This window comes from Colobus angolensis, unplaced genomic scaffold (genome assembly GCF_000951035.1).
Source record: "Colobus angolensis palliatus isolate OR3802 unplaced genomic scaffold, Cang.pa_1.0 Scaffold164, whole genome shotgun sequence".
NCBI lineage: Eukaryota > Metazoa > Chordata > Mammalia > Primates > Cercopithecidae > Colobus > Colobus angolensis.
This window is the reverse complement of record NW_012114755.1, coordinates 3394492-3407780: the sequence shown is the minus strand read 5'-3', so window position 1 is coordinate 3407780 and position 13289 is coordinate 3394492. Positions and strand designations below refer to the sequence as shown.

The window sequence follows — 13289 nt, the reverse complement described above, 5'->3', positions numbered from 1 at the left end:
ACATTTTTCCTGTAAAACTGGTAGGAATTTGTTAGCCTAAAGACAAACACACAACATTCTCCCTTTAAACAAAACACCTCATTCTGGGTGGTTTGGGAAATAAAGTCACCATCCATAATGTGTCTAAAGATATTATGGCCCATTCACCAAAGAGTTAATGATAAGACTCCTCAAATCAGAATTTTGGTCCAGGGAATTACTAAAGCAGGCTGTTTCCAATAATTAAAGTTGAAAGATGAATAAATGATGAAATGTTTAGTTATATCTTTCAGCTGAAATCCACTTAGCTGTGTTTAAAAGCCACTGGAACCTCAACTGACTAGCATTAGATCTAGTGATAAGTCTGAATTTTCAAGTCATAAACTTTCAGCCTTCTCTTTCCATGCAAATCTGTAAGCACCAAAGAAGTCTACAGTCTGGAAGCATTTTAGATATAAGCAGGCAATCACTTTAAACTTTTTCTTGTTGGCTGGGCAAGAAAGATGGTTGTAGAGTAAACAGAGAACATGAGCTGGTGTGAGGGGACTGTAAAATTTATATAGTTAAAAAGAAGCTGGCCCAATTCCCTGACTGAAAGCTGGGAGAGAAGGAAGGGGGTTAGCTCTTCCCCCCAACATGTTGCAGTGAGAATTACTTTCCACTGCACTGCAAGGATTTGTCCCTTACTTAATTTACCCCATCTTGTTTGGAGAGGACATTCACTCCACAAAGACAGGCACAGAATGGAGTACAAAATACCAGCAGTGCCAGTGCCTGTGTTTGGGGACCAGATGTGGCTAGCACATCTGGCAAAGGAGGTCCAGCAGTGGGATCTTAGTACCTCTTGGTTCTGCCTCCAATGCAAACAATGTTCTGCAAGTCCTTCAAGTCAGTGCTATCTGATTACTCACATGCAATAGAGGAGCTTCTGCAGGTGAAGATCTGGACCTCCCTTGGGCTGGACTTTTTAAACCAGACATAGTCTTCAGGAATCATTATGCCCACAGACCACAGATAGGCCTAGAAAAGGATTATGGACTTGTTCCAAGATGATGTCACAGCAATGGTATTAAGTGGTGTAGGAGAATGCAGGTCACAGTATTCTACCAAAGTGTGGAATTTGCAAAGGGCAGGGAAGCAAAAAGCAATGAAGAGGGGAAAGATGCATTCCTTTCAGAGTTGCTGGAGAGCCCCCACTGTGCTGACCCTAGGCTGAACCACAGCAGATTTTTAGGACAGGATAGAGGGAAACAATCAAAGCATAGGATGGGAAAGATACAACCTTGAATCAGGTAGACAGTCTGGTCCTCTGTGAGGCAGCATGGTGTAATGGATAGAATACAGGTGTTTGCCATACACAAGACCCTGGAGCAGTCTCATAACTTCTCTGAGATTCATATTCCTTACCTGTAACTTTAGAATAATGATGAATAATATTTAAAGTTACACCCAATAGTTAACAACTATACCATTGGGTACAGCTGTAAATCCGAAATGGCTTAATGTCTGGCCAACGTATGGTAGTTTCCTTTCTCGTCTTCTCCACTGAACACAGGTTCATGAAGGGATTGGACATTGGCATAAAAGAAACATGCTATGGCACCAGAAATAATTGGATAAATCAAGAAGAAAACAGATGAGTCTAGGTTAAAGTATCAGAGAGAACTGGACAAAAATCAATATATAAGAGTCTGAGATGAACATATTCAAAGAGGCAAGATAGGCTTTGGCAAGCAGGGCTCATCATCTCCCTAGGAACATTCCAGAAGAGAAACTACTCAATCCAAATATCTGTGGCTGACTGAGATCGTACACTTGGGGTATCTGTGGGCTCTACTCTCTGGAATGAAACATCCCTGGTTTTGGACTAAGACAGTTCTGGGTCTCCCTTGAGTTGTCATGGTGAGATTCTTTTCACTGAGTCAGTGGCTAGCTGCTCTTTTGATGGGAGCAGCACATCGTTCAAATGGCTGCAGCATTGTGCCAAGCCTTCTGGAACATGGAGAAGGAGTTCTTGAGGACTGTGAGGACAGCTGACATGGCAAAGGTAGAATGGTTTGCATATAGCCATCAGAAGCCACCACAAAGCTCAAGCCAGCTCCTGTCCACCCCTGACCACTATCACCTCCACACCTTAGACAGGATGGCTCCCTGAACTTCATCAAATCAGAAAACTGGAGGGAGATCATGTACTTTTTCCCACCATTCAGAGAGAATCTATGTTAACTCTGTAGTTTAACAGTTAGGTTCTGTTGTAAATGGGCTCAGATCATTGCTTGCTCCAAAGTAAGCCCCCTCGGTCTGACATTTTCAACAATATTTGGTTCACAAACAAAGGCCATAATGAGGGAAGAAAGAAAAAAGCTAAGCCTGGACTCACCCAGGAGGGAACCAAAACATCTCTTGGGATGATGAGTCCATCCACAAACTGAACTAACTCAGACTGAACGTATAAGTACTGGAGTTCAAGGGCAGGATTTCAAAGCCAAAGGTGACCACGAGAACCTGAGACACCCAAGCAAACCTGGGAGGCCACTGGACTTTCTACAAACTCAAAGAGGCAGAGCTAGAATGCTCAATCTTACCCAGATCTCAAGGGGCTTGTCGACCCCAGCTGACATCTAGATTACACATGTATTGATAAAATACGTGAAGTTCAGAAGGTATTCAGAGAAGGAAATGAAAATCTTGGAGGTTGGTGAGATGATCAGGAAAGGTAGTGCATAGAAGACCCCAGAGCAAGTCCAGCATGCTGAATGGGAAAGTGAGTAGAGGATGGGAAAGCAGGGGGCAGAGCATGCCACTTCAAGGGAAAGCCTGTAGAAAGTACAGGGGAAAGAAAGCGCTGGTGTGTGCTGGGACTCGGGGGACAGAGTGGGAGGAAATGAGGCTAGAGAAGCAAGCAGGGCAGGGCAGGGAAGACCTTGTATGCTACACTATGGAGCTTGGGCTTTGTCCTGCCCTCCAGGGGTATGGTGTTAATTAAGAAGGCTAAGAGCACAGGTAGAGTTGAAAAGCAGAATATCTTCTTGTTTACCAGTGGTGCAGACCTGAGGCCTCTGGCTAACATTTTGAAATTCATTATTGTTAACATCTTTGTGTATCATGGGAATGTCTATCAACCTCCAGTCTGGAAGCATCCGCCATCTGGAGCATTAGAATACCTATTTGCTGAAGAGCTAGGTCTTGGCTCCTGTGGAACAGCTGCAGGTATCACAACAGATGCTGCCTGCTGGGCCTGCCTTACTGAGGCAGTGTGGCAAGAGGGGAGCGTGGCAGGTCAATCTTGTGTCCCCTACAGCACAAGAAAGTCCCAATAGCTCCTTCTCAAGAGGAACTTGACCTCTCATAATCACTGTATGTCCAAACACAGTTACAAATAACAGAGAACACAGACAGGTTCTTTGAAACATATACATGTTGGGTTTTTAAAATATTAAGCTTAAGGGAAGTGGTGTAAGAGGTGGGGGAATCATCCTGCTGTTGTTAGAGCCATGGTCAATTTCTCCAACGTGTGCAGAGCCAGTTAAGCAGGGCAGTAAAACTGTCATTCCCAGCACATAACCTACGAGTGCATCCCGGCTCCTCTGCTCCACGTGATGTACGTGCTGATGGCAAAAAAAGCAGTTCTTCCCCTCAAAACCACTTCAAAGGCTGGAGGCAGAGGATGGCCCCTCCCAGGAAGGATGGCAGCTTGTGTGCACATGCCAGGGTTTGGGGGGTGGGGGGGGGGCGCGGTCATAATCAGAGATGCTTTTTGCCAGGCGAGATGATTAAATACTAAATCTCTCTCATTTCCATGGCATCTGCTTTTCAATCCAGCAGCTAGGCAGAGAGGATCAAACTGCTAACCCCACTGCCTCTTTTCCACAAGATAGTTGCATACAGATCAATTCTGCAGGACTTTCTAGAGGCATTCTGGTTGCCTTCCCTGGCCCAGATGAACCCAACACTGCCAAACTTGAACTGATTATATGTCAGGAATAAGGAATGACTTTATTAATTAATTTATAATTATTAATAAAATGACTTTATTTAAGCCTCATAACGCTGTGAGCAAGGCAAGACTACGCCATTTGGCCAATAAGGAAACCCAGGCTCATAGAGATCAAATCATTTGCCCAGGTAACACCATCAGCAAGTGGTAAGGATGGGCCTTCACTTAGGTTTACCTGCACCTCATAGCCACTATGTTTCTCTGCCTCCTGCAGGTAAAATAAGCCTCCCTGGTCTCACCAGGGAGGCCGGGGGGGCAATAAGAGTGGTCAAAGGCAGAAGTCCATGGAGAGCTTTCACCCTCATATCGATTCCCTCCATATGCCCCTTCCCCACATCCAGATTCAAAGGTGAGGCTTCCCATTCTTCTCAATACCCCTGGTGCCCATCAAAGTGTTGGGCTCTGGCAGGTGTTCCATCAATGCTTGGTCTCCAACAAAAGACCTATTTCCAGAGCTCCAGGGGAGGTGGCCTACTCTGCCAGAAGGAGTAGGACTGCTTCTTGTGGCAACCAAACTTTACTGCTGTGCTTCGTGGTGCTTGATCAGCTAAAATTCTTCACAGGATCCTGCTTAAGGCTGGGGATGGGGAAAGGGGAGTATAGAGAAGGCAAGGAAGAGCCTTTGAAGGCTTCATTTGAAACAAAGAAGCATCCCTTTGTTGGCCTCAGCAGAGACGAAAACGTATCTCAAAGAAACTCTAAGTGGGGGATATGACACTAAGGGAAAGCCAGATCTTGGCTTAGGGTAAACCCAGAAGCACTGTGCCCAGCCCAGCCTCAGGACAGGGTTGACACGCCCTCATCTTCCAGTGCTTCCTCTCTTCCCACTGCCTCCTTCCATCATCTGGGACTGATAACAAATCATTCACGGGATGGGCATGTGCTTCCAATTAGATATTTCCCCAGCTAGCTCCTGTTTTCTTTATCTTGCAGGACTGAGCACATCGTGGGAACAGGCACTAAATGTCAGGTTTCCTCCCAGCTCATCCCTCCCCTTTCCTTTCCTATGTATGTGCATTTGTGTGACATTCAAATTAACTGGGAAAGGACCAGTTTGCCAGAGCAGTGGGTGTCCGCTCTGACTTGGGCCTGGTGTTGTCAGGGAAGGCAGCCACTTTCTGCATGGCTACCAGAAGTGGTGACAAACTTAGGTTCCCTACTGTCCTCCTCCACTGAGTCTAGGTAACACGCTGACTTGCTCTATGGAGAAGCGCAGTGCCATGCGGTTTCTCCCTCGCCAGCCAGGCAGAGCCTGACCTGGTTGTCCCCAAGTGTAAGCACTTTAGAAAACCAAACTCTAGGCTCGGCAGCTCAGCAGCTCACACCTGTAATCCCAGCGCCCTGGGAGGCCAAGGCGGGAGGGAGGATTGCTTGAGCCCATTAGTTGGAGACCAGCCTGGGTAACACTGAGACCCCACCTCCCACCTACACACACACAAAAAAAAAAGTAGCTAGGTGTGGAGGCATGTGCCTATAGTCCTAGCTATGTGGGAAGATTGCTTGAGCCCAGGAAGCCAAGGCTGCAGCGAGCCATGATAGCGCCACTGCACTCCAGCCTGGGCAACAGAGTGAGTGAGACCCTGTCTAAAAAAAAAAAAAAAAAAAAAAAAAAAAAAAGGTAAACTCTGGCTAAGGAAAGGCACCTAGAGGCTAATACACTGGGGCAGCAAGTGAGCAGTTATTCAGTATGTATTTGTGAGAAATGAAGACAGATATGAGTATGGATTTCCCTTTCCCCTTAAATAAGAATTCAATGAAAAATACCAGTCAGCCGGGTGCGGTGGCTCACGCCTGTAATCCCAGCACTTCGGGAGGCCGAAATGGGTAGATCATGAGGTCAGGAAATCAAGACCATCCTGGCTAACACGGTGAAACCCAGTCTCTACTAAAAATACAAAAAATTAGCCGGGTGTGGTGGTGGGCACCTGTAGTCCCAGCTACTCCGGAGGCTGAGGCAGAAGAATGGCGTGAACCCGGGAGGCAGAGCTTGCAGTGAGCCAAAATTGCACCACTGCACTCCAGCCTGGGTGACAGAGCAAGACTCCATCTCAAAAAAATAAATAATAAATAAATAAATACCAGTCATAATAAGGAGGAGATTCTACCCCAGCAGCAATTTCTGTTAGGATGCCACAAGTACAGTGTGAGAGAAAAAGCCAAGAGCAGTGGTTGAAACACAAGATTTTAAAAAGCAGCCTCAACAACCACAGAGATACCAGAATTGAAGCGGGGGTGGGAGAGGCGGGGGAAGAGGGTGTAGCACTGTGGTTATACTGAGGGTTCTGAGTTAGACCACTTGTCTTCAAATCCTGGTTCGTCCATTTTTTATGTGTGTGGCCTTGGGCACGATGACCTAACTTTCTAAATTTTAGTTTCCTCATCTGTGAAATGGGGATAATAATATGACCTACCTCATGAAGCCTGGCATGAGGATGATATAAGATGACGCATTTGAATTAGTGCATTCAATAAATGTTAGCTGTTGGTACCTTTAAAATAACAGTAGAAGCAATGATGCAACGTGATGTAACTGGCTTTTCCCATACCATAGAATGGGTCCTTCTAGGAGGCAGCAGACAGGTTAAAGTCTGAATTAAGAGAACTAGCTCGTGAGCAAGGATATTTTTTATTTTCAGGGAACTGAGGCGGTCTCCATGGCACCTAAGAGCATCCAGAAACAAAAATGAGACATAGCTGCCTTGGTGTTTTGTCTCCTCTGCCCAATATGGATTCATGCTCAGGTCTTTATAACTCAAGAGAAAACCAAACCCACATTAGTAATTTTAACAACAACACAAAGCACAACACACATAAATGAGATGCAGGCGAGGTGGGATTAGGGCCAGGATGAAGCAGGGAGCAAACTCATCATAAAACCACTATAAAAACTGTGTAGAAACTCACCTTTACCTAAATCAGAATGGATTCTGATGACAAAGCAGTCAAAGCCAAAAGTCAAGAAAATGTGAAACGTCATGTACACCTCAATCTCACTTGCACTCTGTCACTCCCCCCCCTCACACACTTGCAACAATCCCATGGCCACTTTCAAAGCTCTGCACCATGGAACCATTAGCCAAAGCACGTTTAGTTTTCTCGAACTGCAAACATGAAACGGGGAGAGGACCAAAGGGAAACTCAGCCAGAACAGAGGGAACAATGGAACAGTGGGTTGGGATTAAACCATGCTTTGCAGGACACAGAGAAAGTCTAACCTAGAGATCTTTTTCTGACCCAGAGTGAAGCGGATGATTTTGCTTTGAGATGAGTCCTTGGATGATGCACTGCATGATAGGAAAGAAAAAAGTAGAAGAGCTGAGTGAGGAGAGAGAAGATACGTTAGACACACAAATCCAAAGAGTCTTCTGACAGTGGGGATGTTGTTGTTTCTTTCCCCCTGCTCACTGTTTTCTATGACACGCAGCTTTATTTCTAGGTCTCACTTTACTGATTTGATAGATCTCCAATGTGAAGAAACTGCTGTTAAGATTATCTCAGAATGATTGCGTGTATGCATCCATGTGTGTGTTTCTTTAAACATCAAATGTCTTTCTTAAGGCCTTATTCTCAAAATATGGGGTCCTTGACAAGTAAACCAACTTTATGCCTTTCTAAAGTATTGAGATGTTTCTATTTCACATGCTTGTTCTACTGGGGTGCTTTTCAGATGAATGTCCTCAGTATTCCATAAAGGTGACCCAAAACAAGGGCATAGATGTTTGCAAATCTATACCCAGATGTTGCTGATCTTGGAAATTTTTGCTTTTAATGCTATAGAAATGACCGTTTAATGCTTGTTAAACTCACTAAATTCTGTTTTTCCTGTACTACAAATTGGTACACATGAAGAATTTTAGTTAGGCTTTATAAAAGAAAAAGTTAAACTTATTTACTGCTTTATGAAAGAAATATTTATCTTTCTTGCATCCATACATCCTGTACCACATTCATAAAAGGATCTGAGGTAAGAAATAATTTATTGGTTTTACTAGTCTTAGGCAGTGAAGAGACAGAGGAGAATAGAGAAAAATATAAAGTCATTTTCTGGGTTATTCCTTAACAACTGAATACTGATTATCTGTGTAGACACAGATGGAGAAAAAAAGCAATTCCTGGAGACTATGCTCCTCTCCTGGACTCTAGACCGGGGGTAGTTTCACAGAGTGAAATGTGGATTACGTTCTTGGCCACCATGTTGTGAGATGAGCTAAGGTGAGGAGGCAAAGTGAACCTCTATGAGGCTGTCATGGAGGATTTGCTCTGATTCCTTCACGCCAGTGGAGCAAAGAAATTCTCAGATTTTCTTAGCCAACTTCCATAGCTCCTTTACTAGCAAACTTCACGGAAAGTTGTCCAAGCTTTAGTATTTGCTACCTCCCAGGGGTGCTGAAACTAGGTAGCTTCAAAATAGTTTTTAGGCAGAGTTCTAACGGAAAAAACAAAACAAACCTGGCATGTGGGGGGTTGGCATCAACATTTGACATTCATAATCAAGGGTCCAAACCACTACCTTTGGAATTTTGGTTATCAAATATAGAATTTGGAGACCAAGACACTGATATAATTTTATCATTCTTAAATTTATAGCCAGAGTGTTAGCATGGGATAGCATATCACTAGACCTTGAGAACAAGATTATCCTTTGGAAATAAAATTAGAAAGTATCAGGATATAGTGAATAAAACCAGCCTTCTGCAGAATTAACCCAACCTGGGCAAGATGAAGGGGTGAGAACATACAGCAACTCCAAAGCCCAGTCCATGTCACCACTGTAGGTGGTGGGCCATGATGGCAGGACACTTTGTAGCTGGAATAAATGAATGTAAAAACCTGACTCAAGTAAGTTTGGCTCTTCTTTTTTTTTTTTTTTTTTTTTGAGACGGAGTCTCGCTCTGCCGCCCAGGCTGGAGTGCAGTGGCCGGATCTCAGCTCACTGCAAGCTCCGCCTCCTAGGTTTACGCCATTCTCCTGCCTCAGCCTCCTGAGTAGCTGGGACTACAGGCGCCCGCCAAATCGCCCGGCTAGTTTTTTGTATTTTTTTAGTAGAGACGGGGTTTCACCGTGTTAGCCAGGATGGTCTCGATCTCCTGACCTCGTGACCCGCCCGTCTCGGCCTCCCAAAGTGCTGGGATTACAGGCTTGAGCCACCGCGCCCGGCCAAGTTTGGCTCTTCTTTAGGTCAAGCACTCGTTAGTAGTAGGATGTCTTGGCGTACTGGGAGATGGGTGCTCTGACTGGAATATCTGGTTATTTTAAGAAAACAAATGCCTACCATGGAAATGGATGCCTCAGGCTAGCAAAGCTCAGTGGCATAAACCAGTATTTCTCAATGCATGTTCCTTGGAACCCTATGCAGTGAGATGCTCTATAAAATAAGAAGAGTGCTGTGGCCAAGTTTGTAGAATGCTCCTTTCTGTGTCACCGCCTGTCTGAACATTCATAATGCATACCTGCTCTCCCTGGCTTCCTCATCTCAAAGAATAATACCACCACTTACTTAACTGTTCAAACCAGGAATCTAGGCTTTAGCTGTGATTCCTTTCTTTCCGTCACTCCAGAGAGTTCATCTCTTTGCATGCCTCTTGGCTCAACTGCCTAAGGATTCAGAATTGTTCATCTCCATTTCTGCTTCTATTACCTTGACCCAACTTATCTATAGGATTGCAAAGTCCTCTCAACTGGGGTCCTTCCTTCCATTCTTGCTCCTCCACAATCTCATTCTCCAAAGAGGAGCAAAGGTGGATTTCTTGACCTGCCAATCAGATCAAGTCTTTCTACTACTTTAAGACTTTCCCATGGCTTCCTGTCACCCTTAGAATGGAGTCCAAACCCTATCCAGTTTAACTGGCACTCTATGACAGGGCCAGAGTACCATAGCAATGCACAGCTCCAGGGACCACAGGTCACACTGTCATCCACATAAATGGTAGCGGCCCTCTCTCCTTCCAAACCACCTTATCACTGGTCCCTCTCCTCCCCTACTAAGCTGTAATAACCTTGTTTATGCTCTTCCAACACACCAAGCTTACCATTCATGTGCTGAGAGAGACCTTTCTATCAATCAAACCTAAATTAGCAACCCAGCCCCTCTGAATCCCATCGTCTTATTATAATACTCACCACTATCTGATAGCTTCCTTCCCTGTTCATGTGCTTGTTTGCCTGCCTCCTCCAGGAGCATAGGCGAGCAGGCACCTTGGCAATCTCATTCATTCTTGACTCTCAAGTGCCTAGAACAGTGTCTGGCACATGGGAGGCTTAATACCAATTAAATAAACAAATGCATATTGGCAGGTTCAAGGATCTGAGTAGACCTACAATGACAGCCATATAACAATTTAACCCAAATTATCTCCCAATATTTTCCCCCCCACAGAACTCATCTCCTGCAATATGACCCAAGTTAACATCCCAGGGAATAAGCACTTGGCAGAATGCAGTCTGGGAAATGACGCCCTGATCATTTAAATCATCCATGTCCATCAGGGAAGCTCTGACTGGGAGTGACTCCCACTCAGGCAGTTCTCCAGGGAAAGGGTTCGGCAACTGGCTGCTAGGCTGTCTGTTCCTCATTGCTAATCCAGGCATCTCTCCCACCCCACAAATTTCCATAATGCAAACTGGATATAATTAGATAATTAATTACGGGGCCTGATTTACATTACACCCATCACTGCTGGTTTTAACACCATCACAATTGGGAAATAGCACTTCTCATGGGGAAAAAAGAAGGCTGTAACTGTCTATAAGGCAGCAGCTGTGTTGGAGCAGCTTTGTGCTCTGCCTAACTACAATGGGTAATAAAAGGTATATCAAGGTATGTGAGAAGCCTTATGATTATTAATGCTGGTGCTTTGGGGGAATGAAAAGGAAAGGCCATTATACTTCAGCACACACTGGATGAAATCAAGCAATCAATCTGATCAGTGACATTTAGGGTTTACAGCTGAAGTCTTGTGGCTTAAAAGAAAACAGTATGAACTTTTCTGTAGAACTTGACCTCGAGTCAAGAACTCTCTAGTGCCTCAAGTCTTCCTTTTTTTTTCTGCCATTAAGACAAAAGTTTTACAAAGTGATGTTATTTCCATTGTAGCACAGTAGATGGTAACTACAGTGACAACTGGCTTGTACCTGGTGAGTATGACTGGCAAACGTCAGTCCCCCTGGGAACAAAATCCAGGCCCTAACCCTGCAGACCACTCCTGCATTGTGGGACTCTCCCCATGGCAGTTCAACACAACAGTCACATTTAATGGTAATTGCTCCCATTAGGCGATGCTGCCCTGCTCAGGGATGGCTGCCCCCTTCCCTTGCCACCTTTCTTCAGTGCCCTCTATATTCCTGTTCTGGCAAAGCAGAGGCATCCACTGGAATAGAACTTTTACCTCCACTAAGTAAAACTACTCTCATGTATAACACTGAACATTCGGCTTGTAGGCAGACACACAAAAGGGGTTTGAAGTCTATTTTAGGGGCTGTTTATTGCCTACAAGCATGTGTGTAATAGGCCAGAATAATAGCAGGAGCAGCTAATTAGCTTTGGCTGCTGGCAATTCTGACCTATAAAAGTATACATCTCCGCCAGACACAAGAAGGGCTCCTCACTGTATCCATTTCAAGGCCATGCTAATTTCTCACTAACCACCAGTAGCTCTCAGCGTTGAAGAAGCACAAATGAAAAACCCATACAGGAAAGCCTAGAGATTGGTTGGTGTGGAGGAAGATGCCTGAGAAACAGAACCATCAGTTGGCAAGGAGCCCCCACCTGGACTGCATTTCAGCTTGTGCTTTTGACTGCTGATGTGGTGCTGGCTGGTGAGGCTGGCACAGGGCTTGGGGAGCGGCTGGCACCTGCTGCTGAGGGGTGCCAGCCTGGCACTGGGAGGGGGCCCCGGCCACCTGGGACACGGCGGGCGGCAGAGGTGAGGAGAGGTGCTGCTTCTGGGGCTGCTGCTGCTGCTGCTTGTATCGGGAAAGGCTGAAGAAGAGGCCTAGAATGGCCTTGAGGTTTCCATTCCTGATCTCTGCAAGACAATAAAGAGACTCTTGTCAGATGGGGAGCTCTTCTTCCTGTTCAACGGGCTATTTCAGCCTGCACGTGAGTTTGATTTCTTTAGGATATGACAGGCTTTGAACACTTCATTGGTATCACAGTCAATTAAAATCGGCCTATACCACAAAGAAATTAGCTTATTCTTGCCATCAGGATTAGAGTGGATACAGGAGGCAAGTTGCAACTAGATGTCTGGTAGGTGCCAAGGGGAAATTCTCAGTAAGGACACCACTGAAAAAGCAAGCATCTCGAGCAAGACTGTGCTTGTTCTACAGGCAGGGGATGGAGGAACTCTGGCACTGGGGGAAGCTCATAGGTCTTCACAGTGCACTTGGCTTCTGCCAAGTCCATGTTCTAAGCTTCAAGCCACAATGAGTGTGCCAAGTGGCTGCTGTCCCACTCCATGATCTGCATGCTCTGCTTTCCCCAGTCATTCTACTCTCAAATACGTGGCTCTGTGTCCCTCATCTGCTGAACAAATAACTCTAATTTGGGGTGGGTATAGGACAGGCTAGAAGGACTTGCTTCCATAATGGACTCATACAAAATATTCCCTACATTAAAAGAAATTAGAACAGAGTGGGAATAAATGTTTGTTTTTATTCCAGACAGTATTTTTCAATGTTAAAATGCATTTGCCTCAAGGCATGCATAAAGAGTTGCAGAGGAGAATAAAATATTTACTCACAGGCAAAGGCCATGGCTCATGAGGGACTCCTCCTTGGGAGATCCCTCCTTTCTATACAGTTAACACTAGATGCAGATGGCCAGAGTCTGAGCAGACCCTAAGAGTGAAGTTCTGGGGCCACTGAGCATGAGGGACAGAGGACAAGGAACCTTGGGGGCAAACATACTCAGCACTCTCTGCTTTCCTATCACTCTAGAATGGGTTTTTCTTAACTGGCAAGGGAGGAAAGACAGATGTGAAGCAAGAAAGCTTCAAAGGCCTTGTTAGAAGGGTAGGTAATGCACACTTACAGGTTAGCCCCGGGCTGGGAAAGAGGCTGCTAGTGAAGGAACAAGAATTTCCTCCAAGGCTTAGTTGAAGGGCAGAAAGTATGAATGGAGTCCTTTCAGAAGCAAGCTCCATTCCATGCAGAAAAGGAAGTGTGCCCTGCCAGTGCCTTGGCCTGATATGATTTGCTGATTAGGTCAGGCTGAATTACTTCCCCTTGGAGCATCCCATTCTCCAGGCTCTGAAGAAACTGACAATACAAACTTCTAGAATCCAGCCTTCACACCCTACTCTGGGAGCTAGCA

The 13289-nt window shown here is 45.2% G+C and overlaps 1 protein-coding gene across 4 annotated transcripts in view; it reads right to left on the bottom strand.

Moving 5' to 3' along the window:
• Positions 1–13289, bottom strand: part of NAV2 (neuron navigator 2) — a 767943-nt gene that overhangs the window by 231809 nt on the left and 522845 nt on the right. For 3 of the 4 annotated variants that reach the window (XM_011937488.1, XM_011937486.1, XM_011937487.1), the window contains exon 5: positions 11742–12000. In XM_011937488.1, the coding sequence (XP_011792878.1) occupies positions 11742–12000 (259 nt within the window). Of the gene's footprint in view, positions 1–7191; positions 7261–11741; positions 12001–13289 lie in introns of all 4 variants that reach the window. The other variant, XM_011937485.1, reaches the window with a different exon arrangement.